At 39.6% G+C, this 20,095-nt stretch overlaps 1 protein-coding gene across 1 annotated transcript in view; it reads right to left on the minus strand.

The window, feature by feature from the left end:
- LOC106079744 (LIM/homeobox protein Lhx1-like) overlaps positions 1 to 20,095 on the minus strand; it is a 173,629-nt gene that overhangs the window by 126,161 nt on the left and 27,373 nt on the right. Inside the window, exon 3 of the mRNA XM_056005901.1 lies at positions 15,846 to 16,048. Within this exon, the coding sequence (XP_055861876.1) occupies positions 15,846 to 16,048 (203 nt within the window). The remainder of the gene's footprint in view (positions 1 to 15,845; positions 16,049 to 20,095) is intronic.

The following is a 20,095-nucleotide window of genomic DNA, read 5'->3' on the forward strand; positions in this document are numbered from 1 at the left end:
GGCTGTCAATGAAGTGCCTCCGCCCCCCTCCCCCCTCAATCCCACCAGTACCCTCGACTCTCCCCCTCGGTCTTATCTCTTTACTGTCATTCTTCTCTTCTCGTCAAATGTTTGTATGGTGCTTCATAATGTCATTTTTTTTTCAAATTGTAATATTTTTGTGATTTGTCTATTTTTTTTTTTTAAAGAGCATTGTTTGCTGTTGTGTACACTAATTATTTTACAATGTTGTTATTACGTGTACACAAGCCCTTTGTACACAATGTTACAACTTAATCAACTCATCTAAACATTTTTTTTCACTATTTGGTGCTTCATGTAAATTACTAAAAATATTGAATACACTATGCACATGCAACATGTAACATGAACGTTTAAAAACTAATTTTAAACCATTAATTTTTTAAATAAGGTAACACAAAATACAAAACTTTATTGATTGAAATCCTTCATACACATGTTTAAAATTTCTCTACCATATGACCTCGACCTAATTGTATAGATAGGAAATTTTTAGATAGACCTATAATGACTTAAGTCGAGAAATGAGCTACAAAAATTTAGGGAGGCAAGTCGTGTGGACTACATTAGGAGGGAGCCAAAGAACAGAAATGTGGGGATATAAAAGAAGGTTAAAGAAAAAAAAAACTCTGAACGGTGAATGCTATAACAAAAAAATGGACATTTAAGAAAAAAAAAAAAGACTTGATGAGAAGGAAGTGAGCAGAGAACGAGGATAGTCAAGGAAATCCTTTATGCAAACAAAATGGCGTCGCTTCCGGCTAAGAAGTGACGTATTCAGTTCAAGCGGCTAGAGAGTCGGGAACATATCGAACCGCGGCCTATCAGGATTTAACGGGAATACCCGTTCATAACATTGAAAGAAAAAAAACAAAAAAACTCTAACTGCAGCGATGAGATCTTAAAAAGGGTTTGATCTTCAAAGAAATAAGAATAGTCTTTATTCCTCCCCTTTTTAAAGTTACTCTTTCCAAATTTAAAGGCTGGTGAAGACTTTTGTAATACCCTTTGCATAAGCGCGCCTTCCTTGCTAAAATATAATCTCTTATAAGTCAGTGACCCTCGAAGCACTGCCAGACATTTCTGTCCACTGTATAGCCTCATGGGTAACGGTTTCATTGCGGGGTGCACCACATTTTTGAGATGGTGCTGCATGTAACATGCGTGCAGGAATTTTTTATATGACCACAACACCGAAAAAGGCGCGGTGCCTGAGCGTTAAAGCGATAGGCTTCTGACCGGGGGTCTTGGGTTTGAATCCTGGTGAAGACTGGGATTTATAATTTCAGGATCTTTAGGGCGCCTCTGAGTCTAATGGGTACCTGACATTAGCTGGAGAAAAGTAAAGGCGGCTGATCGTTGTGCTGGCTACAGAAGCAGATGACCCTTCAATCATCTACCCTATAGACCGCAAGGTCTGAAAGGGGAACTTCACTTTTAACACTGAAAAAGATCAGAATGGTGGGGGAGGGGGGGGAGGCTTGTGTTGAGGGTATACCTGGGAAAACTCAACACATTCCACTCTCTACCACTTAATCGAAAAAATCCGTGGTGTTGAGGTCTACATGTATGTGATTCTTTGTTAGTCTCAGAAAACATCTTTTGCGCTTCATACGTACAGTTTTCATTGTTATCTCCCTTTGTTTTCATGTAGTTGTTTTTCCCCCTCCTAACAAGGCTAACGGTCGCGTTATACAATTTGGTCAACGAGTTCAAACGGCAATTTGACTCGCCTTACGCCTTCAGTCTCCTGCTTCGCGCCCCTCCCCTCGGGGGCGTCCTTCTCCCTCCCCCACCCCCCCCCCCCCATTTCGTTTTTTTTTTTTGGTCACAATTTTTTGTTCTCTGGACATTTGTCTCTGCTTACGAGTTTTGCACGGGCATCAAAACGTAGTTAGGGTTCTCTCGAGGGACCCCCTTGAGGATTTGTCGAGCCAATTTAATTTGCATTACTAACAGAGCAGCAAGCCCACCCTCTTTTTTTTTCGCGGGCGCTAATCCAATAACCCCCTTCCCCCTCCCTCCATCACATACACCCATGCTTGCGGGGCCAGAATCGGTCTACGCGGTGAGGGGCGCGCATTTTGCCCCGATAGTTGGGTAAGAAGAAACATGAGCAGACGATCGGTTTTGATTGGTTGAAAATGTCATTTTGTTTCTCTGCTCTTTAAATGTTATTTCTGGTGACCTTACATAGACTTATTTGTAGTTCTACTTCCGATATGCTAATTACAGCAACCAAATGTATATCCTTATGCAGTTTTGAGTGAATATATATATATATATATAGGCCATATGTAAGTAGAACAGGGAGATACAATGTGAACGAGGAATGGAGTGAGAGAAAGATAGACTTAGAGACGAGTGAAAAGAGAGGGGATAAAGATATAAAATGGAGATACAGGGAGGATAGTGAGAATGGCGCTAAAGAGAGGACGGATACATTGAAAGAGAGAGAGAGAAAGAAAGAAATATTCAAGAGGCGGAGAAGAAGCGAGAGAAAGGGTTAGGGAGACATCGAGAAAGAGACAGAGAGAGAAGGAGAGAAATGGAGAGAGAGAGAGAGAGAGAGAGAGAGAGAGAGGTTTGTGGAAGAACAAAATATAAAATACATTGGGAAAAAACACTTCCATTGACTTAATTCTGAGAACTATGTACCTCTTTGTACCACTATGGAAAAGAATCACAATGTGTGACCTCGTGAGCTGGAATTCTTTGATGCTGGTGGTAGGGAGGAGGAGGGTGAGGGGTTTTCTTCGAATATATTTTTTTTTTCACTACGAAACTAAAAATTTAGACTAAGGAAATATTCTGACTGTTAGCAAAGAATGACGACCATATGCTTCAAAGCTGCATACTCTATCCAGAGGTTCGAACAAGAGACTGGCCCCCAAAGACACCTCCTATAGAAAAAATAACTATCTGAAGAGCTGCCCCTGATCTGGAAACTACTGCGCTGTTCACCTCAAATCTATATGACTGGTCACCTGAACCCCCAAACAAAAATAAGAACGCAGAAGAAGAAGTTCGAAGATACTACATAGGTGCTTCACAGAGTGTGCTCAACGATGAAAGTGTCAGTGGCATCAGCTGATATTTAATTGCCAATCATAACATAGTCACACAAAAAAAAGGGGGGGGGGGTGAAGACATGTGAACTATACCGAATCGGCGGTAGGAAGTAATGACACACCAATGACCCTAAGCGATATGCATCTTTCACGTGATCTCCCGTCTAACTGACCATCCTGGGGATTCCAGACATGACGTTCTCTTGTCGGCGTCTGTCAGTCTGTCCGTAACGGCTGGCGGCTTATGTCAAAGGTATTTTATAATGGTAGCCCTGGAACGTATCTTCTCTTAATGCGTGCACATCTGTCAGCGTATCTGTCAATCCATCGACCTTTCTATCCATCCGTACTAAATCTATCTCTTCGTATTCAACGGGGCTTCAAGTCGGCTCGCTATAAATAGCCCTGCTCCATTTCGAGTAAATGGTATAATAAAACATCCAATAATATTTATTAAACTCCGCCCCTTTTGTGGAGCTCCTCCTCCGTCTCACGCGAGCGATAAAAAAAAAAAAAGTTTGTATCTGAAACAAATAAATAAATGCGCCTAATTCGCGCGCTTTGGACAACGAATGCAAACAAGCAGAAATCTTGCTTTCCACAGACTCCCAGGAAGGTCTTTTGCGGGCAACTTTCTTCAACTCGATTTGCCACTCTTTCAAAGTGGCGCTAGCCCTTAAAAAAATTAAGACCTGTTCCCCCCTTCCATACATAAGATATTCCTGCCTTTTCTCCCCCTACTGTGCCGCCCTTGTACTAGCGACGTCGGTCGGGGCGCCCCCATCTCCCCCACTCGTACTGATGGAACCGCCGGGCTCTTTCGATGCACACGACGAACAAAAAAAAAGGACCCCGAAGCGTAAGGGCGCAGCGGGGCGCCGCGCAGGTTAATGGCGTCATAAACTTCGTGTTTTTTTTTGGGGTAGCGTGTTCTTGATAACCCCCCCTTTTTCAAAAAGCAGCCCTCCCCAGGCGGGCCGAAGCTGGGTATTGAGAATGAAATATTATTTTATCTCTATCTATTTATGTACGCGCTCGGACGTGTGTTTGTTTTGGAGCAACACATACAAGCGCTTCAAATAACAATTTTAGGAAGCGTGGGTCTTATGTCTATCTGGTTCACAGCTTCTCCATACCAGGAGTAAAGCTAATAAATACAGCGCAGAATCTTGGTCTTATTCCACGTTTTGCGTAAGAAGGGGAGAGGACTATGCAAAAAAAAAAAATCATCAAGTCACTATTAAGTTTATTTTTTTTATCCCCCTTTGTTATGTGGATTTTGATGTCTTTTAAAATTTTAACAATGGAGGAACGATTGTTCCCAGGATATGATTTGAACCATTGTCTAACCAAACTTATGTCCAAACATTATCGCATTTGTTACTTGGCACGTTCAAGCGTCATGCCATTAAAGCTTGAAACTGGGGGGAGGCCAGGATTTGAACCCAGGACTATCGTGACGATAGGTCGGAGCTCCTACCACACGACCATCCAGTCTTTCCAATCACAGACGCTTCAGACTTATCATTTATTATTGAATGTTGTTTATATCAACTCACTCTGTCTGTCTGTCATTCTGGTAAAAAGTGTGTACACGTTATTTCTCCCACACCCTTTCTCAGATCAAGCTGAAACTTCGCACAATTATTCATTAGCATAGACAAGACATAAATCGATAATAAAAAGTAACCAATTAGACAATTAGTCACTTGTAATTCATTATTTTGTTAAATAGCAACAAGGGAAACTAATACTTCAGTATTCACAGATGTGGCTAAATTTGTTGGGTTTAGTCTCCTTAAGTAATTGTTAACGCTATTTCTCCCTCAAGCATTCCCCGATCCAGTTGATACTTTAAACAATTATTTATTGTACTTACAAAACAGGAATCAATAAACAAAAATACTCAACTAGTCAATTAATTATTGGTAATTAATTATTTTGGTTGACATCAAATAAGGGAAATAGCTTGTACATTATTGGTAGATATAGTTTTAAGGACGGGATTATTTCACTTTAGAGAATTTTTTATATTTGGCTTGCCTTTTGATCCACCCGCAGCTTTGTGAGCTGATAGAGACACACACTATTCCCCAATTCAGGTGTTTGTAAGCTTACAAGAGACACACACTATTCCCCAATTCAGGTGTTTGTGAGCTTATAAGAGACACACTATTCCCCAATTCAGGTGTTTGTGAGCTTATAGAGACACACACTATTCCCCATTTCAGGTGTTCGTGAGCTTATAGAGACACACACTATTCCCCATTTCAGGTGTTTGTGAGCTTATAGAGACACACACTATTCCCCATTTCAGGTGTTTGTGAGCTTATAGAGACACACACTATTCCCCATTTCAGGTGTTTGTGAGCTTATAGAGACACACACTATTCCCCAATTCAGGTGTTTGTGAGCTTATAGAGACACACACACTATTCCCCAATTCAGGTGTTCGTGAGCTTATAGAGACACACACTATTCCCCAATTCAGGTGTTTGTGAGCTTATAGAGACACACACTATTCCCCAATTCAGGTGTTTGTGAGCTTATAGAGACACACACTATTCCCCAATTCAGGTGTTCGTGAGCTTATAGACACACACACTATTCCCCATTTCAGGTGTTTGTGAGCTTATAGAGACACACACTATTCCCCAATTCAGGTGTTTGTGAGCTTATAGAGACACACACTATTCCCCAATTCAGGTGTTTGTGAGCTTATAGAGACACACACTATTCCCCAATTCAGGTGTTTGTGAGCTTATAGAGACACACACTATTCCCCAATTCAGGTGTTTGTGAGCTTATAGAGACACACACTATTCCCCAATTCAGGTGTTTGTGAGCTTATAGAGACACACTATACCCCAATTCAGGTGTTTGTGAGCTTATAGAGACACACACTATTCCCCAATTCAGGTGTTTGTGAGCTTATAGAGACACACACTATTCCCCAATTCAGGTGTTTTCTTTCTATTCCATTCTATTATTCAACGGTAACAGGATGCTCTAATTCTGAAATTCGAAGGATTCTAATTGGTTTTCCAGCTCGCGCTACTCCTTCGAGCCGCCCGGGTCACTTTCTTAATGAGAACGAGTGTCGTTTTGCATGTCTAAGCAAGACACCGTTACTCTAGTTGTGGACGAGACAGTGGTCGAGGGAAAGAGCACCCGAGTGTCTTTTAAACTAATTAGCAGCTCGTTTAGTTTGACGTCTCCATTGCAAAGCATTGGATCAGATTAAGTTCCGGGGCAGGGGGGTGGTGAGGAGAAGACGGCTATACAAACAATCATATTTCTTACGGTTTTTTTTTAATACTGAATTAAACATTAAAAATTAAAAGTCTGGGGGATTTTGTTTTCGTAACCCTATTTTTGTTATTATTATTATTTTAAAATGAGCTATTAGCCCATTTAAGATTCTCTAAAGGGAAACAAAAACTTTACTGTCCCCACAACTGTGTCCACTGAGGAATTTTCTGTTGATGGGGCAGCTCTGCAGCACTAGCTATGACAGGTAATAGGTTGTTATATTTGAGTCGTATTTTAAATTCTTAATTAAATACCTTATTTATTTTAGGCTCAACCATTTTAACAACAAATACAAGGTTATATTAATTAAACTTTTAATATCTCAAGCATCGGAAACGGTCTGTAACAAAAAAAAAATAAAAAACCCATGGCCCTATGCCTACAGATAAGGAACTTGTTTTACTCGATTTGGTCCATGATCGTTAGTCATAACTGTTCTCTAAATTCCACTAAAATAAAACAACTTTAAAAAAAAAATTCATTTCAAACTTAGGTATATTTTGTTGTAATTGTCTTATCAATTGCCTTTTGAAGAAAACGGGTGGTGGGGGGGGGGGATTCTTTATGAGTGTGATTTAAGCTTTCTTTTATTACATTCTTTGCTAAATCTATATATATAAAAGGGCTGGCAAAGTCCAATTGCCGATAATTACAAAAAAAGATCTGACAAGATTGTGGTCAAACAAAATCTTGGTCCGAGGTCCGACCCGATTCTTACGAGTAAAATCCACGTTAATGTCATCTGCTGGAACTGCCGAATTATGGGCTGCTCTAAGCCCCGGCGCGTCTTTGCCGCCAAGACGACTCCTCGTCCTGTACGGGCGGGGTGGGCCCCGAGTCCCAGAACAACGTAACTCAATTAGTGCACGCGTACTAATCGACGAGGTTGTGGATGCTGCGAGCTGCGTGAGCACATCGTCTTCAAAGTAAGTCCTCATCAACCACCCATCTCTTTTCACAGCGTTCTCCGGGGGTGAGCCACTCGCTAAACAAAATGATGAAACAACATTTCCTGTCGCTTTTTTTTCGTCTTGATTTTTTTGTCATGTTTCTGGGGTTTTTTTTTTTTTTTTTTTTTCTTCTGTCTTTTCCCTTAAGTAAGACTGAAAACAGACTATGAAGGCGAAGTCATGCACCCAAGAGAAGTCTGGCACAGATTAGGAAATCTCAGCCGTCGGGTCCTACGGATGGAGCTCTGGCGGGAAATTCGGCGAGCACCAAGGGACGCTACTCGCCGTCTCCATTTTCCCTGATTAGCTGCTATTACAGAGCGTTTAGAAGTTTAGTGTTACGGGAACGACTCGATGATAAGATTAGAGAGTTAGAGTTCTCCCATACCCCCCCCCTCTCTCTTTCTTTCTCTCTCTTTCTGTGACTATCTATAGTATTGCTGTTTCCTTTATACATTTTACTGAGGGAGAAAAGGGGGTCGGCATGACGTTTTATCGTCTGCAATACCAACCACAATGCAGACGTCAAATCTAGAACACGCGCTCTCCTACACATGAGAATTCTGTCGACAGACTTTTATCTGGTGACTATCCATGTGTAGTGTTACTGGTCAGCGCAGAGTCGTGGTGAAACACACACACACTTAATTTGGGGCTAGCAAAAAGTGCATTGAGTGGTCAAAGATATTTGATAGCGTGGGCATTTCAGAAAATTTCTATTGAAGATTATAATAATAATAATAATAATAATAATTTTATTTATAAAGCGTTGTTAACAAACAAAATGTAGGCTCAAGGCGCTGTAATAACATTACAAACACAAACACGACAATTGAAATCAAAAACTAATCTAAAAAAGTTTTAAACAAGTAGGTCTTAATGTTCTTTTTAAAAGTGGTATAGCATGTTGTCTGTCCGAGATCAATGGGGAGTGAGTGCCAAACCTTTGGTCCGTGCACTGAAAAAGCCCGCAGACCGTAGCTTTTGATGGAGAAACGTGGCACCACTAAGAGCGTTGTGTCCATTGAGCGCAGGGCTCTCTGGGGGACATATGGAGTATGATCCGAAAAAAAAAAATGATGAAACCTTCGATTCTCCAAAGCTAAGTCTAGTTGTAGCTGAAAGTAGCTAGCTGTAGCTGAGAGTAGCTAGAGACTGAAATAGACCTACTCCTCATATAACTGTATCCGTTTTACACCCTCCTAAATGGTTTTTATTTTCGTGGTTTACACATAAGAATGTAGACGTTTTGTTGACATCTATTTGTAGTATGGAAATTCTCATTGGGAAGAGTAAGGAAAGAACAAACTCTTTGGGAGGAGTGGGGAAAGTAGAAACTCATCGAATGAGTACGTAATGAAGAATGAAATCAAGAAAGAAAGAATGAAAAATGAAAAGAAAAGAATTTTTAAAAAAGGAAGAAGAAAGAAAGAAATCGTGAAGGATAAAAGAAAAGAAGAGAGAACAAAAAACAAAAAAAAAGAACAAAAGAAAGAGCAAAAGAAAAATGAAAATAAAAAAAAAAGGGAAAGAAAGATGGCGAATGACTAGATGAAACAAAAAAAAAGAGAAGAAAAAGAAAGGGAAAGAAGGAAAGAGAAAGAAAGAAAGAGAAAGAAAGAAAAGAAAAGAAAAGAAAAGAAAGAAAGAAAGAAAGAAAGAAAGATAAAGTAAGAAGAGTCAGTGAAAGAGAAAGGAGGTATAAACTTCAGCAGGCAGACTATCGACTAGGCCAAGATCTAATTCGATTTACGTGTCAAGGAAGACAAAGATTAAGAATACAAAATGTCCGCGAGAGAGGGTAGAAGGGACGCGGTAACATAAAACAAGTTGGGAGAGAGAAAGGTTCGAATTCTGCATGAACGCGAGGCCAAGTACGATAAGCCCAGAGCTCCAGGGCCCCCTGATCCAATTATTCAATTAACCGAACGTGAGAAATCCGCTGCGGTATTAATTAGCCATCGGCCCTTCAATGCCAGGTGACCCGAGGACCTGAAATCTATAGCACGTTACGACTACGCCCCGATTCTCCCCCGCATGGTGCCTACTGCCCCCTTCTCCGCATCCTCTTAACACACCCCCCTCCACGTGTATGCTATATGTAAATTTAATTGATTTAAAAACAAACATAGCAAAGAGATTGATATATACAAATATTAACACACCAGAAACGTATAAAGCTCCTTATATTTGGTTCATATAGAAAACTTTATGAATACATTGAAAAAAGGTAAAGTTCCCCCTTTTTAACATAAGCAGTCTATATCTATATTATTCATGTAGTATCAGATCATGCAGTCATCTGTTTCTGTGGAGGGTATCATCTGGCCAGCAAACCTTTACCTTACTTTTCCCCAGCTAATGACAGGTACACATCACAGCTGGGTGGACTCGACTCAGAGACGCCTTAAAAATCCTGAAATTAAAAATCCCATTCTTCACCAGGTTTCGAACTTTGGACCCTCCGGCTCGGAATCAAGATGCTTTACCACTCAGCCACCACGCCTCCTTATGTATACATTGCTATGTATACGTTCTATGTGCATCTATAAAGTTGTTCATAAATTAACGTATTACTAAAAACATTGCAATGTTTAAAATTGTATGTATATCTATAGAGTTGATCATAAATGTATGTCTAATGAAAACACACAGTATCATTCCAGCAGTATCAAGTCGGAGACGAAGCTGTTATCAATGACATTGTTTATTATAAAGCTTGTACCAAGTTGTTTTTTTTTTCTGTTTTATTCAAGGGGGTATTCACGCTAAACTCAAGCAATGTCAAGGTCACTAAACTCAAGCGATGTCAAGGACGCTAAACTGAAGCAATGTCAAGGACGCTAAAACCCAAGCAATGGCAAGGACGCTAAACTCAAGCGATGTCAAGGACGCTAAACTCAAGCAATGTCAAGGACGCTAAAAACCCAAGCAATGTCAAGGACGCTATATTAAACCTTAATTAGCGAAATACGATTTTAAAATTTGATCTATACACGGAAAAGGTTTTTTTAAAAAAATGTGATTCTGCAGTACTTTAAAGTGCCACACAAATGATCAAATAACTTTTGTCAACTACGGCTTCTAATCACTTCCTTCATGCTGTACACCGGAAACACCAAAATGCTTGCTATTTATAGTTTTTTTTTCCGCCATAGATGTGTAGTTCTAGTATAGTGTTTTAAAAAGTAAGACTTTAGCAGTTTTTATTAGTATAGACAGATTTATCTTATCTTATCTCATCCAATTCACACGCTTCCTTAAAGAACATCCCACACTTACCCATGTTTATCTAGCAATACATGTGAATTAAAGACTTAAACATTACTAAGTTATTTGTTTTGCTAACTGACTCTCAGTGACCCCGTTCCATGTTCTTATGGCACTAGAAAACTAAGAACACTTATACGAATTTGCCCTAGCATATGGAATAAGAAATGTATCTTTATCTTTTTTTTTTTTTTTTTTTGTCTTTCTGCGTATTTCATTAGATGTATGTGTGTTTAAGAGGTAGACTAGTAGTATTATATTTAGTATTGTATTAGATTATATTAAGTTTATATTAAATGCTTCTAATTTACTTTTTAGTCTTTTGTCTCAGAGTGCCTTTAAGTGTTATGATTTTTGCGAATTAGATTTTTGTTTCAAATCCCCTCTCTCCCCCTAATATTTCTATCCCCCTATTCGGCAAGAGGGAGGAATTGAAGAGAGTGTATAGAAATGTCCTAAAAAAAAACGGCGCCCCCCGCTTAATGCTAGAATCCTTCAGGGGTGTTGCTTAATCTGCCACTGGCTGCCACCTGTAGTGGTCAGTGTCCTTGCAAACCTCTACCGATACCCCATAGTCTAAACAATGAATAAAAATTGTGGGGGAAAAAAAAGGGGGGGGGAGAAGTGCACAATAATGGAGTTTTATTGAAAGAAAAGAAAGAAGAACGGGAAGAATGAAAGAAAGATTTAAGGTGAAGAAAAAGGGAGGAGGAATATAGAGACTCAAGTGGGGCGAAGGTAGCGCCCTGTATAGAGAGGGGAAAATAAAATATTACTTTAAAAAGAAAAAGGAGCCCTGAATGTCCAGCGTCCTAGGAGAAAATCTGAATGACCACTGCCCTGTTCTTGTACACGCCCTTGGCGTCTGCTTAACAACTTCCTGAAGTGTCCTTTCACGCTTTGGGAGAGGGCGTGGTGGCGCTGCGGACCGAATTGTTCTTGGGGTGTCCACAAGAGTTCATCGTCCAGCACTTCACGGAGTGTCATGAATCCGACAACACACTCTAGCGGTCGCCATCTTTGACACTCGTATTCAGTGGAGGCTCTCCCCTCGATATGCGGACCTCTGTGTGCGTCTCTCTCTCTCTCTCTTGCTCTCTCACTCCCTTGTTCAGACCTTATTCAGTTTGCTATCTGCTCAACGATGTCCCTTATAAGGCAGCTCTCTCTATATTCGTTTTGTACGCACCGAAATTTCCCCCCTTCCCCTTTCTTTATGTTAAGCCTTTAGTTACCCTATTTCTTGGAGTGGCAAGTGCCCTCGTACAAGCTCGAGGAACCCCTCCATCCCTGAAGATATTTTTTTTTGGTGTCCAGAAGTGATAAGGAGCTGTCGAATAGTAGAAAATGTTTATATCTAGGGGGGAAAAAGTCAAACAAAAATATCATAGCATTGTGTTGGCGTAATCAAATAGCAGTAAATAGATCGCCAAACTCCACTCATAGTAATGAGTTATGACCATGGCTTGGTGGGTTTGTTTTTCATGCGTTAGGACTGACAAAACAAAATAAAAACAAGCGGATCATTTTATGTGTAACAGAAGTAGGTTAGAAGTTGTGTGTATGTCTGTTTTGTGCATACACTTTGAACTCGCTCAGTTTAGTTCTCCATCAAAGATGCTGGTAGATTCTTAAAGTTATGAAGTGAAATGATTTAAGCAAGAACTTAACCTTAGCCAGGAAACCCAGGAAACCCCAGGCCAGTGTTTCCCAAACTTTTTCCTTAACGGAACACCTCTCACATTCCGAGTATTTAGCGGAACACTTTGCTTATTTTTTTACAGAGATGAATTCACGTCGTGGCCTGCTAGTTAATTATTCCAGTAGTTCGAGGAACACCTATTCAGGCCTCGCGGGAGCACTAGAGTTCTGTGGAACACAGTTTGGGAAACACTGCTCTAGGCCATTGCAAAGTATCTTTCTAATGGTCAAGAATGAAGCAAGCTTTTCGCCCCCAGTTCTGTCTAAGGCTCTATTTTGTAGTGAACTTACCCGAGACTCACACACAATTGCTATAGGCATGTATATCGATTGAAACGTACAACCATGTACACACAGACACACACATCAATATAATTCGCAAGCTGGAGGATCTATTACTTAAAGTTAAGGATTGGGCCAAGACTGCTAAATCTCGCAGCTTTCAAATCCAGTTTATTCCCATTCCTTTTATTCTCCTATCACCTCCAGCCCCCACCCCACAGGCCCCCACCGTCCAAATTCTTTTAAGGCCTGGTTGACACTGACATCAGTCTTAGTTTTATAATAGCCAAGATTAGGTTTGCTATTGTTATACGTAGAGCAGCTCTAGATTCGTTATATGCATTTCTCATTCGTTAGTTGATGATAGTTCATGTGTGAATAATTTAGTTAGAGAGGCTCCGAAATATCCCCCCCCCTCTTATTTTGTCTTCTCATACTGTGACAAGGTGAGAATCCCAGGCTCAGAGCCCTGTGCTTATGTAAGTCCGGCACTGCTTCCGTAGTAAAAAGTTTTAATCTTTGAGCCGAATGCGCTGATTTGAATGTAACTTCTTTAAGCTTTTGGTTCGTCGTTTTTAACTTTTGAAGGGAGATATAAAAACAAAAATAGACGGAAGAAGAAGCACTATAAACTATGGCAGTGAGAAACTTTAAATATAGAGTACTGCTTTGTTTTGTGATAGGTTGATACATTTTTCCCTCTAAATCCCCACAACACACACACACACATTCACATAGGATATTTTTAATGACAGCTGTTGAATTTTAAATGTGTTTGAATATGGCAGGGTAGACACTAAATCTCACACAAAATAATCAAAGAAACAATGGCAAGGGGAAACTATTCTCCTTTTTTTTTTTATAAAGATACATTTAAAAAAAAAAAAAGGATTATCTCGCATGACACGTTCCTTGTCAAGGCGCTCAATGAGTTTCGCTTGTTTACTGCCGTCTGCAAGGAATACACAATGCAACCAATCGTGAGGCACTTGACAGACAGTGAAGGCTGGGGGAGTGCGGCATGACCCAAACATGAGAGGCGATAAGCTATTGGACGTAAACGGTCATTTCCTTTCCCTCGCTGTTAGGGAAGACAACTGTGAATTTTGTTTTCCTTTTAACAAAGCTGGATCCTGGCAGATCCAGAAAAAGAGACTATTACCTTATAGATCGAATTACCATAATAATAAAAGTTGTTGTTTTAAATGGTACATGATCAGACCAACACCTTCATATTTCTAGTCACAGGAAGTACCAGACTCTATCAAAATGTCTCCTATCCTGGGATTAGCTTAGGCCTAGACTGTAAAGTCTGTAATTGACGAACTGAAAGTACAGTTTTCATTTTTCTTTTAAATTCCTATGTGGACATTGTTTAGGGGGAGACTACACTAGGTTTCGCTTCTCTGTTCATCTCAATCCTAGGAGTGCCAAAGAATGACGATTCCTTTTTTTTTTTTTTAAAGTAAATCTCTGTCGAAGTAAGGTTGTGAGCAAACAAGATATATTACCGATCAAAAATTGTTTTGGAGGAAATATTTGTTCGTATGAACACGATCGATCTGTAGGCGTTAGGGCGTTAGGGTTAGGGTGTTAGGGCGTTAGGGCGTTAGGGTTAGGGTGATGTTTTTCAATAAACTGAACGGAACAAAAGATAAAGTGAAACTTAATTTCAAAGCTTCCATTTCAATGTTAGATGAATTGTTCGTTGACTTTCAAGAAACGATTTTAAAGAAACGGATTCATGTTAGGGTTCGGGTTCGGGTTAGTGTCAACAACGCAACAAATGAAAAAGAGGAAAGGGGTGCAGAGGAACTTATAAGAGCCATGGCGACAAACACATCCGGGTCATAATGTTTAATTACGACAAGAGGTCAAACACTGGTGTATGTATGTATGTAACATGTAATTTCTTTAGCGTCGCAGAAAGTTTCTTTTGTTTTGTTTCGGGGTTGTTCCTTTGGAATTTAACATCCTTTCCCCAACCTCCCTTAGGACGCCAGGCAGGATTCAAGCCCGGGACCATCGAGATCACAGCTCAAAACGTATACCCCACGACCAGGCAGTATATGAAGCCTTCCATCTGGCCACATCTTGACAACTTTTACAGAATTAAAAAGATTCATCCCTGGGCAAGCAAAACGAGGGGGTGAAGGAGGGAGGGGGTGTCGGGGCAAAGCATTGTAGCTAAAGGCGTAGGGCGCCAAGTCTGCACCTATTCCTAATCGAGTCCCATTGACTCCTCCAGTCTAAATTTCTCATGCATCAAGATTTTTTTTGTTTTCGGACACAAAAGAGGACAGAAGGAGCTGAACATATTTTTGTTCAGTTCAGCCGAGGTTAAAAATCCATGTCTGATCTCCGGCAAAAAAAGGCTCACATGCCAGGTTATAATTAGCGGGGAGGGGGGGGGGTGGAATGTGAGGTGATTAAGCACGCAAGCCACGTTAGATCTTGTCTTATCTTGAGCTTACACCCGAGAGGCAAAACTATAAGAACAGTAAAGAAGCAAAAACAAAAACAAAAATTAAAAAAAATGGTGTATCGTGGATTGAAGTCAAAGGCGTAATAAACTAGTTAAATCCATGAAATAGACACACAAAAAAACATTACAAAGAGAGTTTGTGTTTTCACTCAAACTCGAACGTGGCCCTCAAAAGGTCCACCTGTTAATTATTTCTTAAGTAATGCAAATCAAGAAGCAGGTTTCAATATTTTCCTCAAGAATATCAGAAACAATGAAGAACAAACTATCAAAACTACACAACCCCCCTCGCTCTCTTTGAAATAGACGTAGGCAGAAAAAACATAGTTAAGGAGCTCGACCGACAACAGCAAATTGGTTTAATTAAATGGTATTGTACAGTGCGTTTTTGTTATTAAAGTGATTCCTAGTTCCAGAATAAAAGTTTTGTATTTATTATTTGAGGATCTCAGTTTTGAATTTATAGTTTACATTTATATCTCCTGCATCCCTATAGTGTTGGAGTGTTCAGTAATTGTTTTAATCGAGAAATGTATACTAAATAATTACACCAGAAACGCACTGTCTGATCAATACAATCTCATCGTAACATCGAGACATTCTTGTCATCTGGCACTCAAACATATATCGCCACAAAAGCTAAAGCCCACATTAAAAAAAAATAGAAATAAAGTATGGATGAGGTGTAATGAAAAACTATAAATATACTTTTCCCGAGGGAGTGGGTGCGATTGATGTAATTGTGGTACTCACCAGCATATTTGCTATTTATATAGTCCTCTTTACATATGAATTTATTCTCCTCGAGGACGTAGAGCTCCTCCCCTGTAGACAGCTGCTTCCTGCAGACCACGCAGGTGAAGCATTTCAAATGAAAGACTTTATTCCTGGCTCTCCGGACCAGGTCGCTCGGGGAAATCCCTTGGGAGCACCCAGCACACTTCGTTCCATATCTCCTGGTGACATACACACACAAAATAGACATTAAAAACAATATATATATTATTATGTTTAAGGATATATTTGCTTATAATATGCATACATATCTATATTAATAAAAGGGCTATCACCAAAAAAAAAAGACGCTAGCAAAAATGTGAATCATCCCAAGGCAGACCATAGCTTGGTTTGCGTAGGGAGTGACAAAAGCATGGGCGTAGCCAGGGGGGGGTTCTTAGGGTTCAAACCCCCCCCGAAATGAAATCCCCCCCCCTGGGGGGGGGGGGGAGTCGAAATTTAGTGATTGATTTTTTGCTTTGATTTTGTTTATTTTAGGTGAAATTTTAATACTAAACCATCACTTGCCCTAGCACAACCAAAAGGGTTTTGAGTTTAAAACCCCCTACCAGGGGGGTTCGAGTTTAAAAACCCCTACCAGGGGGGTTCGAGTTTAAAAACCCCTACCAGGGGGGTTCGAGTTTAAAACCCCTACCAGAGCGGTTCGAGTTTAAATACCCCTACTAGGGGTTTTGAGTTTAAAACCCCCTACCAGGGGTTTTGAGTTTTAAACCCCCTACCTGGGGTTTTTGCAGTTAACTCCCCCTCTTCTATAAAACAAAACAAAAAAAAATGCAAACGAAAATCCCCTAATTCCAAGAGCACAGTTAAGGAAGATTTTGATTTTAAAACCCCGTCTAAAATTTACGATAACCCCCCCTCTTTAATATAAAAAAAAGCTAATTACGCACTCAAAATGTTATGAGCGTAGCTAAATGGGTTTTGACTCAGTTTTGAGTTTAAACCCCACTTGTAAAAAATACCTCTTTTTAATAATAAAAAAAAGCAAATTATACACTAAAAATGTTATGAGTGTAGTCTATGGGGTTTTGAGTTTAAACTCCCCTCCAGTGGAGTTTGAAGCTAAAAAGTACCTCTTCAATATAAATAAAAGAAAATTACTCACTCTAAAATCTATGAGCGTAGTCAAAGGGGTTTTGAGTTTAAACCCCCCGTCATCTTCAGTGTAAGAAAAAAAGCAAATTACGCACTCAAAATGCTATGAGCGTTGCCGAAAGGGGTTTTGAGTTTAAACCCCCATTCAGAGGGGTTTGGTGCTAAAAATACATCTTCAATATAAAAAAAAAGCAAATTACACACTAAAATTATTTGAGTGTAGACAAGCCAATCGGGGGTTTTGAGTTTCTTCTACAGATGGCTTTTTTTTTTTAAAGTTTAAAACCCCTCCAGATGGTTTTGAGTCTAAGATCCCCCTACAGAGCATTTTGAGGTGGAAAACCCCCAACAGAAGATTTTGACGATAAAACTTCTCTTTTCGATATAAAATCTAAATGCAAACTACAGTCACTTAATTCCAAGAGCGTATTCAAGAGAGGTTACACATTTTTACCAGTGGCAGGGCTCCATTAATAAACTGCAGTGAATAGTCATCTACCGAAATCGAAAAACACTAAATATAGCTCAACAAAGATGGCTAAGACAGATTTCAGGAGTTATAGAGATCGGATCTAAATCAAGGAAATCCTATGCCGAACTGGGAGTCGACCCCTTAGTAAGATTGTGAGAGAACGACGCATGATATTTGCGGGACATGTTCTCCGACAAAATGAATTACGCATAAGAAGAGTTGCAATGATATCCTAGTACAACTTGACGCCATTCATTCATGGAGGTCCTCATGGTAGGTGGGAAGAGGCTTCAGACATTACCAGAGACAGATTTTTATGGAAACTGCTTGACGTCAAATGCTCCGAACGGCGTGGGAGGGTCTAATTCAGTAAGAATAGCACATTAGGTTTTTGAAATAAAACTTTTTAATAGCAGGAAAATGCACTGTAGATACCTCAGAATATGCATTTTGTTGGTTTTCAATATCAAAAATAGTGCTTGGCGGCGGGGTTTCGCCCAGCGCTGGGGAGCTCCTGGCGATCCCCCAGACCCCTTGCTAGTAATGGCGGGGAGACCACAATTTTATGGAAACAGCTTGATGGCAAATGCACCGAACGACGAGGGAGGGTCTAAGTCAGTAAGAATAGCACATTAGGTTTTTTAAATAGAACTTTTTAATAGCAGGAAAATGCACAGTAGATACCTCAGAATACATTTTGTTGGTTTTCAATATCAGAAATAGTGCTTGGCGGCGGGGCTTCGCCCCGCGCTGGGGGAGCTCCTAGCGCTCCCCCAGACCCCTTTGCTAGTAATGTCGGGGAATCTACAATTTTTTCACTAACTCATGGAAGAACCTATTCTAGGGCACAATAAACGTCTTCCGAAAGAATGAAGGATCAGAATGTAATAAAGATTATGTACACACACACACACATACACATAAATACATATAATTTTTTTTCGCTGGGGGGGGGGTCGGGGGGGGGGGAGAAAAAAATTCACCCCCCAAAACCCCCCCCCGAAAAAAAATCCTGGCTACGCCCATGGACAAAAGTATGTAGGTCAGGGCTGGGTCAGCGTAGCCATGTAAAATGCAGCATACTTCTGTAATTTTCATGGCTAAATGATACGATATATGGAGCTGAACTTAGGGGAATATTTCCCAGTAAATATTCCACGAGAAGAATCACAATCAATATAATGTATGACATAGAAACTTAATCAACAAGAAATCAAGAAGAACAAAACATTTTTTTTTTAATTTTCATTATAAATTTTAAATAAATACATTTGTTCCCTCTCTAGCGTGTAAAGGTCATCTGCTGTATAGACCACAAGGTCTGAAATGGGAACTTTCTTTTTGTACTTACTCTTTAGCTTTAGACTTTTTTAACGATCCGGTTTAAATCTTTTAAGCAATAAAATGCAACAGCGAAAAAGATAAAGCGAAATAGAGATATAAAAGGGAGGGGTGTGAAATATAACTTACACAAATACGTAAAAACAAAATCTAAAAAAACAACAAAAAACATGCAAAACTCCACATTTACAGCGCGTATATCTCAATACTGTAAGACAAAATTTCTTTATTTATTTCTCGATATCATACAAAATTAATTAATGACCACTATTTCATTGCCTAATGGCTTGATTGTTTGAATTGATTCATGGAATAATTGTGCAAAGTTTCAACTTGATCGAAGATGGGGAAGAGGGGGAAGTACTTTGTTCCAAACGTGTACCCGACAGACAGAGTCAGCTGATGATCTAAGCTTTGTACTATGGAAATATTGGGAGATGGTGTGAGATATATATATAAAACAACGCAACAAATATATATATATACATATATACCAGACAATGACAATGGCGTCATGTTGTATTTGCTCCTCCCCCCCCCTCCCCAAATTATGCTAGTTAATCGAGAGAGCTGGGTGGACAGAGGCAAGACTTAAGAAGCTCCGTAGATCCTAGAGGACTAAGTAGTCTTTAAAAGGATTTCAGCTCTTTCACATTTCACTTCGGAAGCTAAGCGCTTTACTTTTAGATTTACATATGTCTGTAGCGGGGAAAAAAAAAAACAACTGTTGCACTGAAGTAACCATGGGTGTTGTGATATTAGAAGTCCAAATTAACGGAGTAAGGAACTAAGTCTAATTTGAAGGACGAAAATGACTTAAGTTTGTATTCTCCGGGACTTGATTCAGTGGTTCTGCGTTTACATTGCTTTGTCCGTCGCTATTTCCGTCGGTATTTCCGTCGCTAATTTCAATACGTCTCTATGTTCCGTACAACTAATAGCGTTGAGGATTAAAGATCAGAACATGATCTGATGATGTCATTACCGCATCTCTTTGAGTAAAATACATTAACTTACAATAGTAAAAAATACAGACAATCAAAAACTTAGTTTTTTTAACTATGAAGTGTTGGATACTATTTGTACTATTGCTTGCGTCTAGCTGGTTGTTTTTTTTTTGCTTCAGTCTGATATAAGCAAAGAGGATTTGTGGCACAACAGCAAAAAAAAATAAAAAAAAATCCAAGACCAGCTTGTAATTCATTGTCTCCTTTGTTATTTTGTTGAGGGTTTTTTTTTTGGTAATTTATTATATTGTCAAGGGGTTTTGTTTTTTTAAAGGTGAGTGGTTTTCAAT

Source organism: Biomphalaria glabrata, chromosome 12 (genome assembly GCF_947242115.1).
Source record: "Biomphalaria glabrata chromosome 12, xgBioGlab47.1, whole genome shotgun sequence".
Classification (NCBI taxonomy): domain Eukaryota; kingdom Metazoa; phylum Mollusca; class Gastropoda; family Planorbidae; genus Biomphalaria; species Biomphalaria glabrata.